The 24,860-nt window shown below is 45.5% G+C and overlaps 2 protein-coding genes across 2 annotated transcripts in view; one reads left to right on the top strand and one right to left on the bottom strand.

Annotated features, from left to right (window-relative positions):
- The window catches only part of LOC311009290 (uncharacterized protein), a 77,151-nt gene that overhangs the window by 13,085 nt on the left and 39,206 nt on the right, over positions 1 to 24,860 (top strand). The gene's annotated exons all lie outside the window — the stretch shown is intronic.
- LOC311009224 (uncharacterized protein) lies at positions 5,243 to 7,420 on the bottom strand. The gene is made up of 6 exons (XM_084003244.1): positions 7,299 to 7,420; positions 7,138 to 7,173; positions 6,232 to 6,498; positions 5,909 to 6,148; positions 5,640 to 5,825; positions 5,243 to 5,487 (listed from the first exon to the last, which is right to left on the bottom strand). Exons 1-6 carry the CDS (start codon positions 7,327 to 7,329, stop codon positions 5,378 to 5,380), a joined length of 870 nt encoding a protein of 289 aa, XP_083859370.1. The 5' UTR covers positions 7,330 to 7,420; the 3' UTR covers positions 5,243 to 5,377.

The raw sequence follows: 24,860 nt of genomic DNA, 5'->3' as shown, positions 1-24,860 counted from the left end.
ATGACAGTGTACATCAGAACACATTTAGGGCTGTACAATACATTATTTTGTGGTAGATTAAAAAAGGGTAATGTATTATTTTTTTGCCCAAAAACATTATTTCAAATAAATTTGATTTAAAAAAAAAAAGACTTAACATCTGATGTAATAGTGTAACCACAAAATATTTACCACATTTGTCAGTGTCAGATATTTCTGCCAAACCAGGGTCCATCGCTGCTTTCTCCATCAGATGACTGTCAATGCAAACAGATAAATACAATAACTTTTATGAATCCAACAGTCAATACTGACAACAAAACATTGTAATTGACTTTTAGAGCATACTCCAAGTAACTGTTTAAATCAATTGGAAATTACAATATTGCCATTTTGACTGCCACTATCATAAACATGTCTTGAAATCGTCAGTACTACTTACAGATTCTTTTTCCTCACTTAAAATGATCTTGTCAGGCCTGACATAAATGGACTTCTGATGAAAGAGTTTTTTCACAAGGTCTCCATTCAAACTCTGCGTGGGGGTAAGGGATGGCTCAACTAGTTTGTTGTAGCATGGCAGCAGGATTTGTAACCTAAAGGAAGGAAAAACACACTGTATATGAAACTTCTGTTGAAGCTAGAAGAGCACACAGTACAAGGAAAATATTTATTTTCAATAAATCATTGGTATGAACACAGAAATTTACATTCTGTCATTTTCTCAGTTCAACCAACTTCAATTTACTTCTGTTATTTAGTATAACCTTTTAAAAGATATTTCTTCAGAATTTAACTTTATTTGATAGCAACAGATGAAGACAGACAGGAAAGGGTGAGAGAGAGAGAGAGAGAGAGAGAGAGAGAGAGAGAGAGAGAGAGAGAGAGAGAGAGAGAGAGAGAGAGAGAGGATGACATGCAGCAAAAAGCCCGGGTTGTACTCGAACCCCAGCTGTTGTGGGGAGGACTTGGTCTTTAGTACATGGGGTGCACACTCTAGCAGGTGAGCTAGCAGGACGCCTCAGATCAGTATAACTTAGAATAGAATTGTTATGAGCTATTTACAAACATAATGTATCAACAAAATGTGTGTGTTCGTCTTATTATATATCCCAGCAAGCCTGTCGGATATCAGCAGCAGCAAAAGGTAATGTAAAATGATAAAATAATATTCAAATTTACAACACATAAGCACTCATAATAAAGCTTTCATTGTATAGTATGCCATGGTATTCTTGCAAAAATACAATGAAAAGAGGTTACAAACTGGCTAGAACTTACCTGCATCCCTCCACAGCTGGCTGGAAGGCTGCTGTTATTGCCTGCATTATTTTTGTCAGAATCCCAGTCACAGCCTAATTCCAAGGCAGACTTGATGTGGCCGTTTTCAAAAAGCCAAGCCTTTTTGGCACGTCTTGGCACATCTGTCGCTTTATGGTCTGGCAGTAGAATCACCTCTTTGAAAAAGGACGGAGCCACAGAACTGCCTTGCGCCTGAAACCTTAGAAACATTAAACAAAAAATATAACTTCATACAAACAGACAGTGTTCATAGTAATTTAACTAACTGTGTTCCAGTGATTAATACAGCAGTAATACAAATTATTAATTCCATTGTCCATCTCCATCAAGCATAGTCTTGGAGGGGATTATGCATTTGTCTGTCTGCAGTTAATTTCGCATACTACTGGACCGATCAGCCAATTTTGGCACACTTTTATAACTGTATCATTGAAAAACAATTTTATTGACTCTTCTATTTTACTGTATTTCACCATTGGCTGCTGACTCATCACTCCCTCTAATGTAGATTCCACATAGCCCAATCAGTAGTGATGCGTCGAACAGGTGACAGTCTGCGATCGTTTTCAGAACGCACTCAAAAAGCAACTTGTTGAAGCTTTGAATAAATTACTGTACAAAAAGGGAGAAACAAACGTTGACAAACACGGTTCCATAATGGGTGGTTCCTATTGTATCTAAACAATATATAAAGAGTTTCTCTTTCAGTTCACGAAATCCCTGCAGCCACAGCATTTGATTAATCCGCAGTCCCGGAGAAGTGCCGCGCCAGAGCGCATTGCCATTACGCACGGAAATATTGTTAAATATATTTGTTTAACATGTTTTTATTGGGCATCAACAAACTGATTAATCCAGGTGTGCCTGACCAATGTTGAGAGGTCAGACACACCTGGATTAATCAATTGGTCCAATAATGTAAGACAGGAAATAAACGAGCTGGCTTATTTCAGGAAGTAGTGGAGCTGTGCATAAAGCCCATTCAGTGTGAATTTAGGTTTATATTTTTGTTCTTTGTTCTTACTAATAAAGGTTGTCAAGTTCAATGGCATTTCATTATACTGTCGTTTTGTTCCTAATATACATTTGGGATTTGGTAGGGTCGGGTGGCGGTGGGGGGGGGCCCGAAGAAATGTTTTTGCTTAGGGCCCCATTTTGGTCAGGGGCAGCCCTGGTTGCTCTGTTGTTCAAAGGTGTGACACAAATCAACTTGCCTTCACCCAACGTTACTCTACTTTATGAACTTTGACCCATAGACCATTCCTCTACAACGGTTGCCATGGCGACTCACTGGGGTTGAGCAGTAACCCCACTAGCGACATCACGGCCAAGACCAAGATGTCCACCTGTGGGGCGGGATGGGGGACGCCGACCTCCGCCGGCTGCCAACTGGCAGGACAACGCCATCTACTGGTGTGAGTCTCCGTCGAGGCAGCGGAGCAACTCCATCAACATCACAGTGCACAGTAGGAGCAACTAGAGATTTATTTATATGAAGAAGTCTAAAAGTCCTACCCCCCATTCTTCACCACTAACAAATGCAAAAATCCAATAAAGTAATTTAAATGGACAGTACGGTGTGACGTCCCTGTTCTGTCTGCTTCTCTTCTCGGTGCCTTCCAGGAGAACCAGGAAGCAGTGGGCGGTCCTAAGCAGACCACACCTTAGGGTGATAAAAGGCCAGTCTGCTCGCTCTCTCTGGTGGTTGAGCAGCTGACTGCTGCTATGACCTACAACCTGCTGTAGTTTGTTCTCTCATATACATATACACATGCACACACCCACACACACTACATCTGATATACACCCACGTTATGTTCCTTTTGGGTTGTTTAAGTAAATAAACACTGAAACATTCTCAGAGCTCTGTGTCTCCTCTCTCCTTGTTTCAAACTGAGAGCCAGGCTTGTAACAGACGGGGGCTCGTCCAGGAAACTCCAGAATCCTGGATAGTATGGTTGCTTGTGTTGGGATGGTAGCAGGAGCAGATTTGGTTATCAACAGTTAATTATTAATGTCGATATGATTATCGGTATTAATAACTATATTTAATATACTATCATGATATAATCATGAACAAACGGGGCACCACCCTGGGATCAGGGAAAAGATAACCTAAAACTGTATTCAGTCTCAATATAAAGGTTTTATACTCACATGCCAATCATCGTGATCATTGGCATAGAAGTATAAAAACAATCTAACAATTAAAAAGGCGTGAAATTCAAGCACTAGCCTTCACAACCTGCTGTTATCCAGTGACATATACACAACAAGCACAAGAGACCGCTAGTTATAATATAATAAGATTTATTAAAATCAGTAGTAATGATCACAATCAATAACACTGCAATTAACAAAGCCTTATTACCTAACTACCTAACACACAAAGCTAAGCTACAGAAGACACACGTGGAGTGTGTGTGTGTGTGTGTGTGTGTGTGTGTGTGTGTGTGTGTGTGTGTGTGTGTAGCTATTCCTCCTAGCGCTCAGAGACGGGACAGCTGAACGTAGGATAGAATAGAATAGAGAGAGAGAGAGAGTTGAGAGATGGCTGGACGCAGCCACTGGGTGGAGCTATTTCCCTAGCATTCAGAGACAGAACAGCTGAGGTAGGATACGTGTGTGTGTGTGTGTGTGTGTGTGTGTGTGTGTGTGTGTGTGTGTGTTACCAGGAACAAAGAGGGGAGCAGGGAATGCGCGCGCACAAGATCGGTCCTCACTCTACACCAAGGTTCAGTAAGCGTGTTACCATCACATAGGAGCCCGTGAATGAACTGGCGTTCGTTTCGGCGGGACCCCGGTCTTTTAACTGATGGTAGATCACTTACTGAGCTCGTGAATGTGTCCGAGGTTGGACACGCGGTCCTTGGTCAAAACTTAAAACACTATCGAACCTATGCCTCTGCCCAGACAAATAGCCTCTTACTTTCGTTGATGTGCGTGAGTCCGTCCTATACAGGTGGTGGCACTTCTTGGCACGCCGGCGGCGACGGGCTGTGGTTCGCGAGTCCTCGTGCGGCAGCGGAGGGTGTGATGAGTCGGTTGAATCCAAGCGAGGGCGGGCGTAGAAGTTATCCTTCTCGCTGATCAACTTAGCTGAAGAGAAAACAGTTTGTGTTCTTCCTTCTGCAGGCAAACAAAGAGTCGCCCGGTGCAGCGATCTTCTCAGGATCCAAAATAATAAAAAAAAAGAAAAGGGTGAGTCAAGGAAAAAAAGAGAGGGAAAACAGTCTGTCTCCTCTCCAGCAAGTTTGGGGGAAAGACAAAGGAAACGCTGCAGACGTTAAAAGTTCACCTCCTTTTGTAACGGCGTGTTACCGTGGAGAGAGGGCGTTTAAAGGTGGACGCTGGCCTTTATACCCCATGGACCCCCCCACTCTAGTTTCTGGTTAGGTAGTCAGCTAGGGGAAAGGAGGTTCCACATTGTCCGGTTCTTGTGCTGTGCAGGTTAGTATAACCTTCTCCCTCTGGGTCTGGTTGGTTGCTGTGGGGTGAACCATGTCTGCTGTTGATGAGTTTTTGCAGAATCCCAGGGAGGATCTGAGCAGTGGAAGGTGGCTGACTATTTTGACGTGGAAATCCCTAATAAGGCCCTCAAAGACTGCATCTTAAGTATGATTAAGGACCGTTTGGTGCAGTTGAGGGTGTTTCCTGATAAATAGAATGTATTCAATTATTGTTATTTAAATCCTATAAAATGTAAATATGTTTTTAAGTGAGTGTGTAGGCATGTAAGACTTTATTAACAATAGTAGCTTAACGAACAAAGAATTCAGTCTCGACCCACCATCCTGACAGTCTAGAGGTCTTGGCTCTATATAAAAATAAAGATATTACAAATCCATATAATTAGGGATTCAAGCTTTTACTTTATTTTTACATTTTATTTATAATTCAATCTCACTGAGTTTTGAAACATCTTTTTTTAAGGGCGACGAAGACGTAGAAGTCTGGATGACTTCCAGTGTCCACGATTGGCGCTACGTTTCCACGTCCTCAGCTATATATATATATATATATATATATATATATACTGTATATGTATAAAATGTATTATAATTAGGACACAGCTTCTGTCTCTGATCTCTGCAGCTCAGAAGTGATGCTCGGTGCTGACCGCCACAACGTCATCATAGTCATCAGCCGAGCTCTGCTCGCCGTCGTTGGGTGGCACTGTTGCCACGGAGACGGGAAGGTGATTTCCTGTCAGAGGAGTTTGATAAGCAATATTAAAAGAAGGGTAAGCATGACAAAAAACAGTCAACATTACATAACTGTGATTGATTAATTGGTTGCTTGATTGATTGATTGATTGATTGATTGAATGATTGATTGATTGATTGATTGATTGATACCTGTGGTTCTCTGTCGATATAAAGACACCATGAGGACAGTGGAGATGCAGTACGGACAGAACACCACCAGGAGGCAGACCAGTCTGAACACGAGGTGGAGGGGTTCTGAGTCAGGGCACGAAGAGGGCGGGGCCGACGAAGAGGGCGGGGCTGACGAAGAGGGCGGGGCCACGGTTGCAGGTTTACCTGCAGACAGAAATCCCACCTCTTCAGGTGAATATCTGGATGAATGAACTGCTGGACTCAAAGATGACCTTTGACCTGCTCACCTGTGACCGTGACCCAGCTGGGCGGAGACTCTCCGTCACCGACGGTACACGTGTAGAGGCCCTCGTCAGACCTGGACACATGCTGGATGGTCATGTGACCTGTAGGCTCAGTCCCGATGAGGGAGCCATCCTTGTAGAAACCAGCTGGGAGGTCAGAGGTCGGCTTTGTCCTGCAGGACAGAGTGACCTCATGTCCCTCCATCACAGGGAGGACTGGACTCTGCAGGATCACCGGTCCACCTCAACACAGACACAGAAGTCCAGCTGACAACGAGACCTTTACTCTGGCGGGACGACTTTTATTTTGGATTGTGTGATCTTACCAGTGACGGTGACGTTGATGGTGTTACTGGTTTCTCCGTCTCCGGACTCACACCAGTAAACTCCACTGTCCACTGGGAAAATGTAGCTGAGGGTGCAGGAAGAACCAGCAGGTTTCCCCCAGCCACCATCTCCACACTGAGTCCTGGTTTTGTGTCTCGTGGTCCTCCTCAGAGTCCATCTAGCTGGACCCCCGTCGTCCTCACAGCTCAGAGAGAAGGAAGTCCAGCTGAAGAACTGGAGGCTGCTGGGACTCGTAGTCAGACGAACTGGAAGAGGAGGATGAAACAAGACCAGGTGAGATCCCGGTGTACCTGGTGTTTTCATCAACATACATATTTCCCAGCATGCATTGCAACAAAACCAATGAAAACGATTAGTTTAATGGAATGGTTTGAATTGCTCATGTAGAATTTTTAAAAATAAGATGGTATGATGGTATTTATTAGGACCACTGTAAAATAAAACACAGAGCCGAGAGAGAGGTGGCTATATTCAGAGAAACTAAAGTTTAGAAAAGTGTTAATTTGGGACTTTATTACAACCGGAACAACCGGATTGGTTGGTTGTGGTAGCTTTCACTTGTCATAGCTGTAATAAACTCACAAATGCTACTTTTACAAACTTTTTTCCCTGAATATTGCCGTCTCTCGGCTCCATTTATTGTATTTTATTTACTACAGTCCACCTAACAATACGTCGTACGATGACGACAGCGGTCCACAGACCAAAGCGTGAGGTCACGACGACTACCCCGACATCTTGTTTACAGTCTATGAAATGACACCATCTTTGATTTCCCCTTGAGGTCCCCTTTGCACTTATTTCCCCTTCCAGCCCCCCGGGGGGTCGAGATGAATCATTTTCAGGTTTGTGGACAATCAACAATGTTTTGAGCATTTCCTGACCTCGGCCTGTGGAGCAGCTCAGCAGCGAGGCCAGAACTGAAGAGGAAGGACACAACAACAGAGCAGGCTGGTGTTTATATGCAGGATAGAAACAGGATGGTCAAACAGGATGAGCATCGTTGAATTAGATGTCGTTGCATCAAAGACACGGCGGTACTTACGGAGCAGACACAGCACCGAGGGTTCGTCCATCCTTAACACTCGTGAGCTCTATGAGTTGATGAGAACGCTCCGGTGAGACCTGCCCTCTTCCTCTGTGATGGCATTTGACAGTGTTGTGGTTTCCTGTCCTCACACCTAGAAAAAAAAGATGGGTTTCATTTAAAAAATCAAGTACTGAGTACAACAACAACACACGCAAGTGAAGAGAAGAGCGTTGAGATGGAAAAAAGCAAAGACTGATGTCAGGAACCTTTAAAGGACAGTACAAAAATAAATAACTACAGAACAAGAATCTTGAAGATGTCATCACCGACTTCAGAGTGAGTTTCATTTTCACAAAGGAGCTATGTCTTTAATTATTCTTAATTGAGAACGTACTTTGTTGACGTCACTGTATGGGGGGTGGGGTGAACCAGGTTGGGGGTGTGGACTGGACCATGTGGGCCCGGTGTGGGATGCGGCTTGGGGACTGGTGGGCGTGGTCTAGGCGTGGTCCCCTTTTTAAGTAGGCTCATTGGAGATGTGCCAGGCCTGAAAGGCAGAAACTCAAAGCTGTGAGTGAAAATTAAGTCTAAGACGGAAAAAGGCGTGTCCTCTTGTTTACTCAGATCGAAGGACGCCCCTCTCAGCTTCAACGAGACAATTTCTTTATTAAGATAGGACAACGTGAGGGTGAAACCCCACTGCAGTGCGGACTTAGCCCCGGTAACAATCGGTGCCCCGAGTGAGGCTGTTTTAAGCACACGTTGTCACGGCAATCACCCTTTTTGTTTTTTTTTCCAGACTTTAAATTGTTTCCGTCCAATTATTCACGTCTTTATCTTCTGGTTACAGTGCAGCGGTTCCCCAGGGTTCATTTAGTACATCCCAGAGACATTCAAAGTACTGGATTATACCCCCTAGGCATTTTGACATGAATCATCAATTAATGTCAACAAAGCTTAAGTTTTAATTTGTTATGTGTTTTTTATTTTCTTTTAGCCGATGAGAGGGCAGAATTCTATTTTTTAAATATTTCTGTATTCATGAGGAATGAGCTCCTGATTCTGGACCATGAAGAAAATCTATACATCATCGTCATAAACGATTTTAAAAAAGCATCGTGGGAGCTGGTGTAGTGGGCACTCACTGCAAGAGGGTCGTGGGTTTGATTCCCGGGTCGGCCTGGGTTCCTTCTGTGTGGAGTTTGCATGTTCTCCCCGTGTAAGCGTGGGTTCTCTCCGGGTTCTCCGGCTTCCTCCCACAGTCCAGAGACATGCAGGATGGGGATAGGTTCATTGGTGACTCTGTGATAGACTGGTTACCTGTCTGTCTCTACATGTTGGCCCTGTGATAGACTGGTTACCTGTCTGTCTCTACATGTCGGCCCTGTGATAGACTGGTTACCTGTCTGTCTCTACATGTCGGCCCTGTGATAGACTGGTTACCTGTCTGTCTCTACATGTCGGCCCTGTGATAGACTGGTTACCTGTCTGTCTCTACCTTTCGACCCTGTGATAGACTGGTTACCTGTCTGTCTCTACATGTCTCCCTGTTATAGACTGGTTACCTGTCCAGGTGAACCCTGCCTTCACCCAGTCACAGCTGGGATCGGCTCCAGCCCACCCGCGACCCTGAATACAGGATAAGCGGTAGACAATGGATGGATGGATGGATCGTGGGAGCTTGATCACTGCATGCTCAGTGTGGTGCTGCTGGACATCAACAGCCTGGTTTGTTTGTGGTGCTGCATTACAACACCACTAGGGGGCAGACTATTAAAAGGAGGGAAGATCTGCAGGCTGCAAAATGACATGCATGTTCACCAGCAGCAGACATGTGGTCAAACACAGTAGATCTCCACTGACTCCGGCTCGGGCTCCGTATCAAAGCTGTTTACAAGCAGTAGAGACTCGAATGGCGTTTCGGTTAACCACAACAGGAACAAGTCAAATGTCCCATCCAGCAGCTTTGTGAAACCTTCTCAACCACACGAGGAAAACAGTTAGTGGCACCAAAGTTTATTAATAGGAGCGACTTCACAGATAAAATACAAACAACAAAAAGGTTAGTTATTATCTTTAAACCCTGACCACTAGAATACACTTATGGAAGAAAACAATGCTCTAAATCTGAGTAGCTGTGGTTGCATGCGTCCCATTTTAACTTAAAACTATACATATTAAAAGAGAAGCCAGACGTGTGAGGCGTTCAGGGACCAGATCCATGGCAGCTGGACTTCACTGGTTGGACTGGTCTACCTCAGTGACGAGTAGACGACCTCTGGCTCTGGTGGAAACTCTGGACACAAGATGAGAAACAAATCATCCAAATGTAAAAAGAAGTTCCATTTCTGATGCTATGATCTATATGTTATAACCAAGAAGACACTAGCAAGCTAACAGTCGTATTACCTTTGAAGATCACGTGGTAGCAAGTTAGCAAGTTAGCATTGCACCGGGAGAGGTTTCTCCTCTTTGAGGACGTTTTACAGCTGATGAGCCAAACCTGAGCCTGATTGGGTTCCAGCTAGAAACGCTCACCATGGCAACAAGGACCGCCTTCTTTCCTCCTCTGTTGCCATGGCTGCAGTTGCATTTGGTTCAAACATCACTGATTGTTTTGTTGCAGCTCAGTGAGTCTTCCATTGCAAATCCATGTTAGTTTGTTGTTCACGTAGGCACCGAGTTCACCTGGTATCAAACTTGTATTTGGACTCTGCTGTGTTTTATTCTTATATTGTCATTTTTCAGAGACAACTCAAGGTGAATTCTGTCGTATCTTATGGTCGTGTTTATGGCTAAAGACCCGACGTCACTGGAGGTTATTTATATGAAACAGGAAACTGGACGACCGCAACGCTCCTCACTTCGATTAAAACAGCTTCACCACTTTCTGTGAAGCAGACCAGACTCTGGCTGGAAGCCAACGCGCTTCAGATTCACAGTAACCATGAGGAAGTCGCTGCTGGTTGTTGCATGCAGAAATGTTAAAACAAGAATCAAGTGCATTGCTATTCTGCTTTGTATTTAAACATCTAACTGGAGCAGGAAATGTGGATTAATCCACCGCTGAAAGTAGTCCCCCAACAGAGTGACTTTGTCCTGCTGCTTGTTTGAGTAAATCTCCGATGTCATCCGTGATGTCATCATTTGGAACTTCTACTCCAGCAGCTGAAACCGAAACGGAACAGAAATTTGAATCAGGTTTTATTGTTATCGACACTTCACTGTCTAAACGTCACCTGCAGAGGAAGGTCATGTGATACGATCCAAAGCTCCGGAGCACACTGAATGGACCTCATGCTGGTCATTTTGAAAGGTAACACTCTAAGTCTAACCTGTTACTGAGTGTTCTGTCATGTGCTCCAGTAATAAACCAGAAAATACAACAAACATTAATTCAAAGTGAAATGTTTTCCTTCAGAAGTCAAAGGGAATCAAAAATCTGAATTCTGACTTTAGAAGACTTAGAACTGAGAAGTTGCTGCAGGACTGAGGACATATAGACGACGTAGGCTGCCATCTGGTGGTCTGCAACCTGAATGCAGCATGCTTGTCACGTGTTTCCTTGTAAAGTCTGAAGAATGAAGCATTGCAGACATTCAACTCTCACAGTAGACAGGATGTTGTGCATGAAATATATGAAACTCTGTATAGATTTGAAAGAAGGTATCTAACAGTAGCATTTATGTGGATCACAGAGGGATTACAGGGAATGAAAAAGCAGAGGAACTGGCAAAACAGTCACTAAAGCAGAATAACATAACGAACATTTCATTTAGCAAAGCAGAAGCAAGAGATATAAATAAGAAAAACATCGTAAAAGAATGGCAACGATTGAGGGTAGGACATTCAAGACTTAATAAAACATTGCATTTAATAAATAAACATCCTACAGGTTTATGTGAGAGTTGTATAGGATCAGAAGAGTCAGTTAAACATGTCCTTATGCACTGCCAAAAATATTCACAAGAACGGGAAACATTAATAAGGGAAATAAAGGAATAGAAGGTTTTAGTTTGGAAAATGTATTTGAAGCTGGGGAAGGAAAACTATTTACATATTTGAGACAAACGGGATTGAAGGGAAGAATTTAACAGATTAATGGGTGGATAACTCTGGTTCACACTCCAGCATAGTAGGTGGCGGTAATGCACCTTAACGCTGGTTGCCAACCGCCAAAAAAGAAACCCACGAAGAAGAAGAAGAAGTAATAGTAGTAGTAGTAGTAGTAGTAGTAGTAGTAGGAGGAGGAGGAGGAGTAATCTGCACGTATTAATAGGCGAATTCGACTTGATGTAGCCGCCTGCAGCGCGCTACCTAACGTGATGTATTGTGGGTTGAAAGCGATCAGTGTTGGGCAAGTTACTTCAAATGCGTAATGCATTATTTATTACTTGTTACTGTCATTTCAAAGTAATTAGTTACATTACAATATTACTGTCTTTGAATTGTAAGGCATTACACTACTTTTACATTACTTTTGCATTACTTTTCGCTAAAATAAAAGGAAATATGGATTTTTTGTTCTCAATAGATCTTCTTGTGTTCAATGCAGCTCATTACACAGCAGGATGTGATGTTTTTCGCTTCAAAATAAAAGAACGAAAAACGGAAAATGACTCGTATCCCGTTATTCGTTTTAAAAACGGAAAACGAGAAACAGAAAACGACTCGTTAACTGATATTAGATATTGTGTTCATGAATGGGATTCGGGGATGAAATAACAGGGCCATTTTTCATTCCAGATTTGCCGTACGTCTTTTTTAATGACCTAGAAGGCGCTGTATGCTGCGAAATTACCTGAAAGCCTACCTGAGACATTTAGGGGAGCTCTAAAACACTGTTCATTACCGCTCTGACAGCGTCTGACGCTCGCGTTTTGAAGTAAACATACTGTTTTAAACTCGCACCAAAAGCGTTATGACGCGGACATAAAAGCGGTTCAAAACCGACCGGGAGAATCAGAGCCTCCGCCTCTTCGCCTCCGCCTCTCAGCTGTTGATCCTCGGTGTGCCGGGTCGGCTGCGCTCTGACCGACCGGGAGCCGCTCCGTGAGTCGTGTCCAGCTCATGGAGCCTGCTAACAACAGCGCTTAATTAACATAGTGTAGAGTCACACGGACCGGCTTTCACACTTTTGTGTGGAGCGTATGCCCATCTCGGATCGCGAATGTAGAGTCAATTGATTTCGGGTTTAAAATGCATTGTAACGCGCGTTACTGAGATTTGTACCGAGTAAAATATTACCATCCATCCATCCATCCATTTTCTTCCGCTTATCCGGTACCGGGTCGCGGGGGCAGCTGCCTGAGCAGGGACGCCCAGACTTCCCTCTCCCCGGACACTTCCCCTAGCTCCTCCGGGAGGACCCCAAGGCGTTCCCAGGCCAGCCGGGTGACATAGTCACTCCAGCGTGTCCTGGGTCTTCCTCGGGGTCTCCTCCCGGTGGGGCATGCCTGGAACACCTCCCGAGGGAGGCGTCCAGGGGTCATCCGATGCAGATGCCCGAGCCACCTCAACTGGCTCCTCTCGATGTGGAGGAGCAGCGGCTCTACTCCGAGCTCCCCCCGTGTGACGGAGCTCCTCACCCTATCTCTAAGGGAGCGCCCCGCCACCCTGCGGAGGAAGCTCATTTCGGCCGCTTGTATCCGGGATCTTATTCTTTCGGTCATGACCCAAAGTTCATGACCATAGGTGAGGGTAGGAACGTAGATTGACCGGTAAACCGAGAGCTTCGCCTTTCGGCTTAGCTCTCTCTTTACCACGACGGACCGATACAGCGACCGCATTACTGCAGCCGCTGCACCGATCCGCCTGTCAATCTCGCGTTCCATCCTTCCCTCACTCGTGAACAAGACCCCAAGATACTTAAACTCCTCCACTTGAGGCAGGAACTCCCCCCCGACCTGGGGGGAGCAAGCCACCTTTTTCCGGTCGAGAACCATGGCCTCAGATTTGGAGGTGCTAATCCTCATCCCGGCTGCTTCACACTCGGCTGCAAACCGCCCCAGGACATGCTGGAGGTCCTGGCTCGAAGGAGCCAACAAGACCACATCATCCGCAAAAAGCAGGGTTGAAATCCAGTGGCTCCCGAACCAGATCCCCTTCGGCCCATGGCTGCGCCTAGAAATCCTGTCCATAAAAATAATGAACAGGACCGGTGACAAAGGGCAGCCCTGCCGGAGTCCAACATGCACCTGGAACAGGTCTGACTTACTGCCGGCAATGCGAACCAAGCTCCTGCTCCGGTCATAAAGGGACCGAACAGCCCTTAGCAGAGGGCCCCCGACCCCGTACTCCCGAAGTACCTCCCACAGAATGCCACGAGGGACACGGTCGAATGCCTTCTCCAAGTCCACAAAACACATGAGGACTGGTTGGGCAAACTCCCATGAACCCTCGAGCACCCTGCGGAGGGTATAGAGCTGGTCCAGTGTTCCACGGCCAGGACGAAAACCGCATTGTTCCTCCTGAATCCGAGGTTCGACTATCGGCCTAATTCTCCTCTCCAGCACCCTGGAATAGATTTTCCCGGGGAGGCTGAGAAGTGTGATCCCCCGATAGTTGGAACACACCCTCCTGTCCCCCTTTTTGAATAGAGGGACCACCACCCCGGTCTGCCAGTCCAGAGGCACTGTCCCCGACTGCCACGCGATGTTGCAGAGACGTGTCAACCAAGACAGCCCCACAACATCCAGAGACTTGAGGTACTCAGGGTGGATCTCATCCACCCCCGTTGCCTTGCCACCGGGGAGCTTCTTAACTACCTCGGTGACTTCAGCCCGATAGTCCTCCTCCATGGCCTCCCCGAACTCTTCCCAGACCCGAACTTTTGCTTCAGCGACCGCCCGTGCTGCAGCACGCTTGGCCTGCCGGTACCCGTCAGCTGCCTCGGGAGTCCCCCGAGCCAACCAGGTTTGGTAGGACTCCTTCTTCAGCTTGACAGCATCCCTTACTTCCGGTGTCCACCACTGGGTTCGGGGATTGCCACCACGACAGGCACCGGAGACCTTACGGCCACAGCTTCGAACAGCCGCGTCCACAATGGAAGCAGAGAACAAGGTCCATTCGGACTCAATGTCCCCAGCCTCCCTCGGGATCTGGTCATAGCTCTCCCGGAGGTGGGAGTTGAAGACCTCCCTGACAGAGGGTTCCACCAGACGTTCCCAGCAGACCCTCACAACGCGTTTAGGTCTGCCAAGTCTGTCCAGCTTCCTCCCCTGCCAGCGGATCCAACTCACCACCAGGTGGTGATCAGTTGACAGCTCAGCCCCTCTCTTCACCCGAGTGTCCAAAACATACGGCCGGAGGTCAGATGACACAACCACGAAGTCGATCATTGACCTCCGGCCTAGGGTGTCCTGGTGCCATGTGCACTGATGGACACCCTTATGTTTGAACATGGTGTTCGTTATGGACAAACCGTGACCAGCACAGAAGTCCAATAACAGAACCCCACTCGGGTTCTGATCGGGGAGGCCGTTCCTCCCAATCACGCCCCTCCAGGTAACACTGTCGTTGCCCACGTGAGCGTTGAAGTCCCCCAGTAAAACAATGGAGTCCCCGGTTGGAGCACTCTCAAGTACCCCTCCCAAGGACTCCAAGAAGGCCGGGTACTCTGCACTGCCGTTTGGCCCATAGGCCGAAACAACAGTGAGAGACCTATCCCCGACCCGAAGGCGCAGGAAAACGACCCTCTCGTTCACCGGGGAAAACTCCAACACATGGCGGCCGAGCTGGGGGGCTATGATCAAGCCCACACCAGCTCGGCGCCTTTCACCGCGGGCAACTCCAGAGTAGAAGAGAGTCCAGCCTCTCTCAAGGAGTTGGGTTCCAGAGCCCAGACTGTGCGTGGAGGTGAGCCCGACTACCTGTAGCCGGTACCGCTCTACCTCCCGCACTAGCTCAGGCTCTTTACCCCCCAGTGAGGTGACATTCCATGTCCCCATGGCTAGAGTCACCGTCCGGGGATTGGGTCGCCGGGGCACCCGCCCAGGACAGCCACCCAAATCCCACCGCACCGGCCCCTTCTGAACCCTCCTGCGGGTGGTGGGCCTACAGGAGGGCGGGCCCACGTCGCTCTTTCGGGCTGTGCCCGGCCGGGTCCCGTGGGCACAGACCCGGCCACCAGGCGCTCGCCTGCGAGCCCCAACCCCGGGCCTGGCTCCAGGGTGGGGCCCCGGTGACGCCAATCCGGGCGACGTAAACTTCCTCGATTTTAACTTCTTCATTAAGGGCTTTGGAACCGCTCTTAGTCTGACCTGTCACCTAGGACCTGTTTGCCTTGGGAGACCCTACCAGGGGCATTAAGCCCCGGACAACATAGCTCCTAGGATCATTCAGGTGCTCAAACCCCTCCACCACGGTAAGGTGTCGGTTCAAGGAGGGGCAAATATTACCAGTTTTTTTGTAATGCCTTACATTACCGCGTTACAGCAAAACGTAATGCATTACAGTAATGCATTACTTTTGTAACGCGTTACTCCCAACACTGAAAGCGATGCATGATGGCTAGAATTGTGTCCGACTTAGCAGCCGACTGCAAAGACGTCACAGACCATATCACGTGACCCAAAACATCGCGGGAACAAGTTTTTAAGAGCCGCTTCTTGCAGCGCTTGGCAGCGCGGTCCACGGTGGCTGCAACCGGCTTGTCCACACCTCCGCTACAGCGGAATGGTTCTCATTGGTTAAAAGTTCAATGACGTGTGTTCAGGTCCGCACTCGGCGGCAACCTTGTGGTGAAATGATATTTTTTATTTTGGTCGCATTGATCTCATGGCTTGATCTAAAGTTCCGTGCATTGTGTTGTGAGTCGGCCTATTATATGTGAGGTCTGGTTAATACAAACACAGAATGATAATACAAATATACTGGGAAAAAAGAATGCCTTCCACATGTTGCCTTGTGTGTGTGTGTGTGTGTAATATATATATATATATAAATTTATATATAACATATCCTCTTTGGTTTGCTTCTGTGTTCTATCGCTTGAGCACCATAGTGACTTTGTTGTCCGACTTGACGGCGTTTGGCTGCCGTCTCTTTTAGAGCCCGCCCCCTCAGACACCTGCAGCTCTCGTCGGCGTGATAAGTCAAGTCAAGTCAAGTCAAGACCATCCCGAACAAGCCTACTTATGCGTCAGGAACGACGTCATCAACGGCGCCGGAAGAAATCCCACGGTTTCTACCAGGACATGTGGATAGGTGGGGAAGAGGTGCGAGGGTCTCACCTCCATGTATTGATTAGGACCCGGGACGGTGGTCCCCGTCCTGCTGAGCGGCGCCTTGAGTGAAGGTGAGTAGAATCCCCTGTATTCTGGTGCATTTTAACGTGGTTTGATACTTTTATCTTCTGGAACATGATATGATGTGTCATAGAGGGGGCAGGGGGGTAGTGATGGGCAAAGGGAAGCTTCGAAACAGTTCGAATCGAGGTTTCAGTCTGTGTTGAAGCCTTGAAACGAATATGAAACCTGACTCTACAGTGGCATCTAGTGGCCACTTCTGTGAACTACATGCTCTGGCCAAAGAAAACTCCTAATTATGTGCCACTATGAAATGAGCCGGTCTTAGGTTTCCTTAAGTTAAGTAGAATGCAGGTTGAATTAAAGAAACATTATTAAAAATAAACAAATGACACATTGTTATATGCAATACAATAATCAAAGATTTGTATTCAAAAATAATATTTGTTCAGCTCTTTTTGATCTGAGTCTGTTTCTTTTTTTTGGATAACACTTCCCCTGCTTTAGAAAAAATCCTTTCACAGGGTACACTTGTTGCAGGGACACTTAAACATTTCTTAGTCAGTTGGTACAAATTAGGGAAGACAGCACGTCGCTCTTGCCAGTATTTCAAAGGATCTGCCCGTCTTGGAATAAAAGGATCTCTTAAATAATTTTTCACTTCCACAGTTGCATCCGAAGTTGCACTTTGCACAATATGAGTTTGGTTCACTCGACTGTCAAACAGATCCCACAAACTCTCTGCTGATGGGGATGTTGATGCTGCTGATGTTGATGCCGATGGTGTAGGTGATGTTTGTGAGCCTGAGGATGAAGCTTGTGGGTCTATTTTGAATGCAAAACAGTAATTACTTTACAGTACATATCTTACATATTACTCTTTACATTATGCTACATCATGCAGTACACGGAAATAAAAACAGTACTCACCAGGTGTTAATGTAGCAGCACGTATCAACGAAGCACACTCACAAATAAGTTTCTGTTGTGCTTCATGGGCCTTCTGTGGGTTTCCAAATGCTATGGATTTAAAACGTGGGTCCAGCAATGTGGCAAAGGTTAACAAGGTTGACGTTTCATATGTGCCACATCTGCTTTGGATCCCATCTCTTAGCAGAGTGCCTAATGTACCAAACAAACACAAGCATTAATTATAACATTTAACATAATGATATGCATGGTCACATCTGGCATTGATGTTATTGCAATAGATTTCAAGAGTCGGATTGTGTGTTGAGCCCCTCATTTTGTCGTTGACTTTATGTTGGATCATTCGGTAGAGTGGAATAAGCTTTGATGCAGAGACTCTTTCCTCCTCGGACAGCTCCACAGTTGCCAATTTGAATGGTCGAAGAAGATCCAAGCACTCAGAAATGACCTCACATTCATAGTTGTTCAGAGGTGCTTGGTCTGTAGTCAGACAGGACAGGGAAGCAGCCACCGTCTGTCTTTCGTCATATAAACGTTGTAGCATGTCATATGTACTATTCCATCTTGTTTCAACATCTTGAATGAGTTTAAGGGCAGGCCTGCCCATACGTGTCTGCATCTCTGTTAGCTTCTCCCTGGCCTTGCAACTGGAGTGGAAAATGGCAAAAAAAAATTTGGCCTTCAGGCGGATCTCATTCAGTGGAGTTTCTTCCACTGCCTTCTTCACAATCAAGTTCAGAGTGAGGGCAAAACATGGCAAATGATAGAAGTTTTGGAGGTTCACACTCAGGACCATGTTTGCTGCATTGTCAGTCACCATGCAGTGTACCTTGGAGGTTAAACCCCACTCTTCCAGGAGCTCATGATTGGCCTGCATAATGTGCTGTGCCGCGTGTGTGTCATGAAACCGGGCAACACCAAGTACATACGTAGCCATCTCATCTTGGGGTGTGATGTAATGGCAGGTTATTCCAAGATAGCTCTCGGTGTTGATGGAAGTCCACATATCAGCAGTGAGACTCACAGCCTTCTGCACCTCAGCCTTAACCTTCTCCTTCGTGCTGGTGTACTTTTCAGTGACCATGTCAGCGCCTTCCGAGATGGGAGTACATAGTTGGGCTCAAGCTTATGCACAAAAGCCCTGAAGCCTTGGTCCTCCACAATGGTGAATGGCTGGAGATCCTTTACAACCATATCCACCAAAGCACCATCCAAATCCCTCTGCCTGTCTAAAAGAGCACAAAACAAAAACAAAACTTCAGACTATTAGACTGATCTCAAAATGCGAACAGCATTGCAAGGTGAATTTGGATGTATACAGTAACATTGTCACAGTGAATAAGTAGGAGAACGACCAGGTTTCCATAGTCTCAGGAAATCCCACTACAATTTAAAAAATGGAAAACAAGTATTAAAGCATACCTCTACTCAACGGTCTGGCATCAGTGGCAGCGGTGGCAGCAGCAGCAGCAGCAGCAGCAGCAGCAGGCCCGGGGAGATCATTGTGACCCTCTGGGGTTAGAACTCCAGGATGAGTGCATCTCAGGTGGCGCATCATTGAGGATGTATTATTGCAATAGGCAAGCTGCCTATTACAAATCATACACCTCACCTTATTTGGGGTTTCCAGTGTGAAATGCTCCCACACCACAGATCGTGTTCTCTTGGGTGGGACTTCCATACCTAAGCCTCTAATCTTATCTAACAATAAAGTATAATATCTAAAAATACTAATATCTAACAATAGGCTATATTACTAATATATAATAATACTAATACTAATACCTAAGGCTATATTACTAATTACAATATCTAATAATAATACTAATATCTAACAATATATTCTCACTAAGTCACTCTCACAAAATCTCTAATTCTCTCTATCAAACTATCTATCAAACTCTCTCTCAAACTCTCTCTCAAACTATGTCTCAAAATATCTGTCAAACTATGTCTCAAACTCCAACCACGAAAACCCTCAAAGAACTTGTGTTTCTGCGTGGTTTTTAAGCTTTTGAGATTGTTAATTGAACCAATGTAGTTAATTGCACTGCAAACCATGGCACCAATCGAAACTCAGCGATAGACGTTTCGAACCATAGAGGCGTTCCTTCAATCACTGAACAACAGTCACGTGACATGGGCGTCTCAGAAGCGCTTTTCGGCACAACGTTTCAAAACGTTTTGATCCGGGACTTCAGAGACGCGCCGACACGCCCGTTTCGGAAGTTACATCACTACAGGGGGGTATTTTTATTTTTATTTTTTTTTAATAAATAAAGTTTGTAAAATATATGGGTCCATATAGACTATATGCTTTTTAAGGAAAACTAATATAACCTAATGGCTCTTTACCTGCTGATAAATGTAACGAATGTTGAAAGCTACCGAGCGAGGCTACTTGCTAGCCTGCTAGCCTGATGCTAACGTTAGCGCAGCATTAGCTCACCTGCACTCCACTGTAAACAAACAGATGAAGGCTCATCCTGACGGAGCCCACGTTTTAACCAGGCCCACTTAAAGACTGTACTCCCTGAATTCAGTCAACATGTGAAATGTGCTACAAGGGGAAAAACATGCTGGAAGAACTACACAGTGCCTGTTTGCCTCAAAAGAGCCCAGACATATCAAGGACACTCACCATCCAGGTCACTCCCTGTTTGAACTGTTTCCCTCAGGCAGAAGGTACACTGAGCACCAGGACTAACAGACTCAAACACAGTTTAACTGCAGTAACCATCCTCAATGCTACCAGAGAACAATAACATAAGTGTACATGGCTGTATTGGATGAACTGTTCCCAACCTATACTCTTGTGTGGTCTGCTAACTATGTCCATACGTCTGTTGGTATGCATGTATGTACTGTTTTAACTGTGTGAGACTGGGTATGGATAACTGAGTGTGTATGCTGCTATGTCTCTATTAGAACTAGTAACATTAGTGCTAAATAGTTTTTAGGTCGTGACATTTCAACTGTCTGCTGTTATTTTACAGCGTCGATCCACGATGTGACGTGTTTCTATTGTCTGGTTTTTGTTCAGACGTAACGGTGGAGATCGGAAAAGACGTCACTCTAACGTGTCGCGGCCCACCGAACGCCGTGGTTGACATGGTGGCGTGGAGTAGACCAGATCTCCCAGAGGATGACTACGTCTTCTTCTACCGGGACAACCAACGCACAGGGGAGCAGTACCAGAAAAGTCACTACATCCGGGTGACGCTAAAGGATCCAGAGATGAAGGACGGAGACGCCTCGGTGGTTCTGAAGAACGTCACCCTGAACGACACCGGAACGTTCCAATGTGGGCTCAAGCTGGGGAACGGCACGGACACCTTCTGCACCATCGAGCTGGGGGTCACAAACCCAGGTGAGTCTGAGGGTCAGGAACCCGGGTGAGTCTGAGGGTCAGGAACCCGGGTGGGTCTGAGGGTCAGGAGCCCGGGTGAGTCTGAAGACCCAGTCCTTCCAGGTCCTTCAGATAGACTTCTGGTATTCAGAGAACACAGAATGTATTTAAGATCATTCAGTACTTTACCATGTCTAGTAGGAATATTCACTTTTTCATTTATTTTGCGACCAAAATAAGACCACGATGTCGTATTAGGACCATTGGTTAAAAACAAAACAAACGGAGCAGAGAGGTGGGCAATATTATGAGAGTATTAAATGTACGAGTTTATAAAGTCCTATCTTTAAAGAGGACATAACTCGCTGTGCATGATGTCTGTGTGTGTTTATATTCTATATTGCTGTTTAAATAAAATTGACTCTATTTCCGTAAATATTTGGTCAACTATTGAATATGACCCGTTCCATATGGGGTGTGTTGGTTTGACGATGATGATGATGTCATGCCTGTCTCCTCCGTAGGTCACACAGGGCCACGCGAAGGGATGGAAGGAAGCGAGGAAGTAGGAGACAAGGATGGAGGGAGAAGTCATTGGATACCAGCTTTTCCCATCATTGGTGCGGTGGTGGTGATGGTGGTGGTGGTGGTGGCGGTGGCGGTGAGTGGCTTTAAGTATCGGCGCAGCCGAGGTTTATGGGTACAGCATGACAGTGCTGGATTAGAGTCTGCTTAAGCCCTGATTATGCTTCCGCGTAGTGATCACGCAACGGCCACGCAACGGCGACGCAGTTGCTTGGAGACCGTGATGGTTCTGCGTTGGGTTTACGTGTCGAAATGTAAAGACTGACCGACCGAGACTCTTGACGTATATCGTCGTTAGCCTCGTTATAGCCTATTTGTTTACTTTCCCTTTTTAAACATCCACAATTTTTCAGAACTTGGTGTTTTATTTCTTTGTGCAAAAGCGACAAGGTGCAAACAATAAAACGAGGTGAAAACAATAAAAGTAGTATTAAAAGTTTAAATGGCGGTGTTTATGAGTGGAAAACGGATAGCGGTCTCCAGTGGATGTAGTTAGCGGACCAATCACAGCCGATGCCGCTGCGTTGCTGTTGCGTTGGTGTTGCGTCGCCTCGACGCGCGTCTAGGATTTTTGGGAGGCACACGTCAGGCCCTTGCGTCGGACGCAAGGGGGGTCCGCAAGGACGTAAGGGGTCCGCAAGCCCCCTTGCTTTGTGTCGACGCGGAAGCATAACTTGGGCTTTAGATGGAGGTCGTTAGTGTGGCAGACTCTCCCGACAGTCAGTGAACATCCAGCTTAAAGCGCATTGATTGGTCGGAATGACTGCATATTAAATTAGTGCAATAGAAACATTATTTGCCAGACTGCTTGTTTTTAATGCATCGACTATTTGCTCAGATTTCTTTAATTGATTCCATGCTTTTGTTAAAGCTGAATTCATATATATATTTAGATTTGCCCTTTAAGGATACCACAGGCTTCCTGTGGATATTTGCCTGTTTGTCCATAAATGATCATTAATTTGCCAATTACGACATTTAACATAAATGTCTCAACAGGATCAAATCAATGTATTTTTATTTAAATGTTCCTGACGGCAGTGAAAATGTTTGAAAAGCTAAACAGCAACTCATTTTAACAACAGGATGATGGAAACGTTCCGGTCATCCCCATCCTGCCGGCTGACTACTGACTACAGACATTTGTGTAAAAGTTATGATTGGACAAAACTATTTTCACAACTCTCAGGGAAAGGTCTGTGAAAATGATTGTTTCCGGCTTTGAGAATCTTATCTGTTTTTCTGCAAAAGATGGGATTATTGTACTAACGCTCTATTTACTTTAACAGTATTGATCATGTAGGCCTTACCGTTACACTGACCTCTGCCTGGCACTGGTAGTTCACTGGACCATAGGTCACCATGAACACCTGGTGATTCATGCATCTGATCAAACACTGAGACTACTATCACTGCCTTCGCACCAATACCAATGAACTGTAAAATTGTATAGTAAAATAATTAAAATGAACGAGCTGTAATAATAATGTAAATCCAAAACCTGTTGCACAGTTTCTTGTGTTGAGATGAAAACATATACTTTTAGAGCCAAAAAATGATAACAATATAAATGTCTTTATTATAACCAATAATGCTTGTGTCTGTACTGAACTCTTCTTCATGTCTTTTAAAGCTGTCATGTTTCTATCGGAATATTTTTATTTTTTCACATTCTTAAAAAACAAATAAACACTAAATTCCACTGAAAAGTTGAATCATTGTGATTATTATTACTGACGCACGAACGTGTGAGCATGGTTTTCATTGTTCCATCCATCCATCCATTTTCTGGTTTTCATTGTTGGCAGATGAATTTGTTTTATACATTATATACAGTATATACATATATATACTGTATATATATAAATATATATATATATACACACACAGTATATATATATATACACTCAACAAAAATATAAACGCAACACTTTTGTTTTTGCTCCCATTTTTCATGAGATGGACTTAAAGATCTAAAGTTCATTCCAGATAGACAATATTACCATTTCTCTCAAACATTGTTCACAAATCTGTCTAAATGTGTGATAGTGAGCACTTCTGCTTTGCTGAGATAATCCATCCCACCTCACAGGTGTGCCACATCAAGATGCTGATCTGACATCATGATTAGTGCACAGGTGTGCCTTAGACTGTCCACAATAAAAGGCCACTCTGAAATGTGCAGTTTTGTCTCACAGCAAAATGCCACAGATGCCACAAGCATTGAGGGAGCGTGCAATTGGCATGCTGACAGCAGGAATGTCAACCAGATCTGTTGCTCGTGCATTGAATGTTCATTTCTCCACCATAAGCCGTCTCCAAAGGCGTTTCAGAGAATATGGCAGTACATCCAACCGGCCTCACAACCGCAGACCACGTGTAACCACACCAGCCCAGGACCTCCACATCCAGCAGGTTCACCTCCAAGATCGTCTGAGACCAGCCACTCAGGCAGCTGCTGAAACAATTGGTTTGCATAACCAAACAATTTCTGCACAAACTGTCAGAAACCTTCTCAGGGAAGCTCAACTGCATGCTCGTCGTCCTCATCGGGGTCTTGACCTGACTCCAGCTCGTCGCCGTAACAGACTTGAGTGGGCAAATGCTCACATTCGATGGCGTCTGGCACGTTGGAGAGGTGTTCTCTTCACGGATGAATCTCGGTTTACATTGTTCAGGGCAGATGGCAGACAGCGTGTGTGGCGTCGTGTGGGTGAGCGCTTTGCTGATGTCAATGTTGTGGATCGAGTGGCCCATGGTGGTGGTGGGGTTATGGTATGGGCAGGCATCTGTTATGGACGAAGAACACAGGTGCATTTTATTGATGGCATTTTGAATGCATAGAGATACCGTGATGAGATCCTGAGGCCCATTGTTGTGCCATACATCCATGAACATCACCTCATGTTTCAGCAAGATAATGCACGGCCCCATGTTCCAAGGATCTGTACACAATTCTTGGAAGCTGAAAATGTCCCAGTTCTTGCATGGCCAGCATACTCACCGGACATGTCACCCATTGAGCATGTTTGGGATGTGCTTGACCGGCGTATACGACAGCGTGTACCAGTTCCCACTAATATCCAGCAACTTCGCACAGCCATTGAAGAGGAGTGGACCAACATTCCACAGGCCACAATTGACAATCTGATAAACTCTATGCGAAGAAGATGTGTTGCACTGCATGAGGCAAATGGTGGTCACACCAGATACTGACTGGTTCTGAGTCCCCAGACCCCCAATAAAGCAAAAAAATGCACATTTCAGGGTGGCCTTTTATTGTGGACAGTCTAAGGCACACCTGTGCACTAATCATGATGTCAGATCAGCATCTTGATGTGGCACACCTGTGAGGTGGGATGGATTATCTCAGCAAAGCAGAAGTGCTCACTATCACACATTTAGACTGATTTGTGAACAATGTTTGAGAGAAATGGTAATATTGTGTATCTGGAATGAATTTTA

Source organism: Eutrigla gurnardus (genome assembly GCF_963514095.1).
Source record: "Eutrigla gurnardus genome assembly, chromosome: 23".
NCBI lineage: Eukaryota > Metazoa > Chordata > Actinopteri > Perciformes > Triglidae > Eutrigla > Eutrigla gurnardus.
Note: the sequence above shows the minus strand (reverse complement) of the source record. Positions and strands in the feature narration are given on the sequence as shown.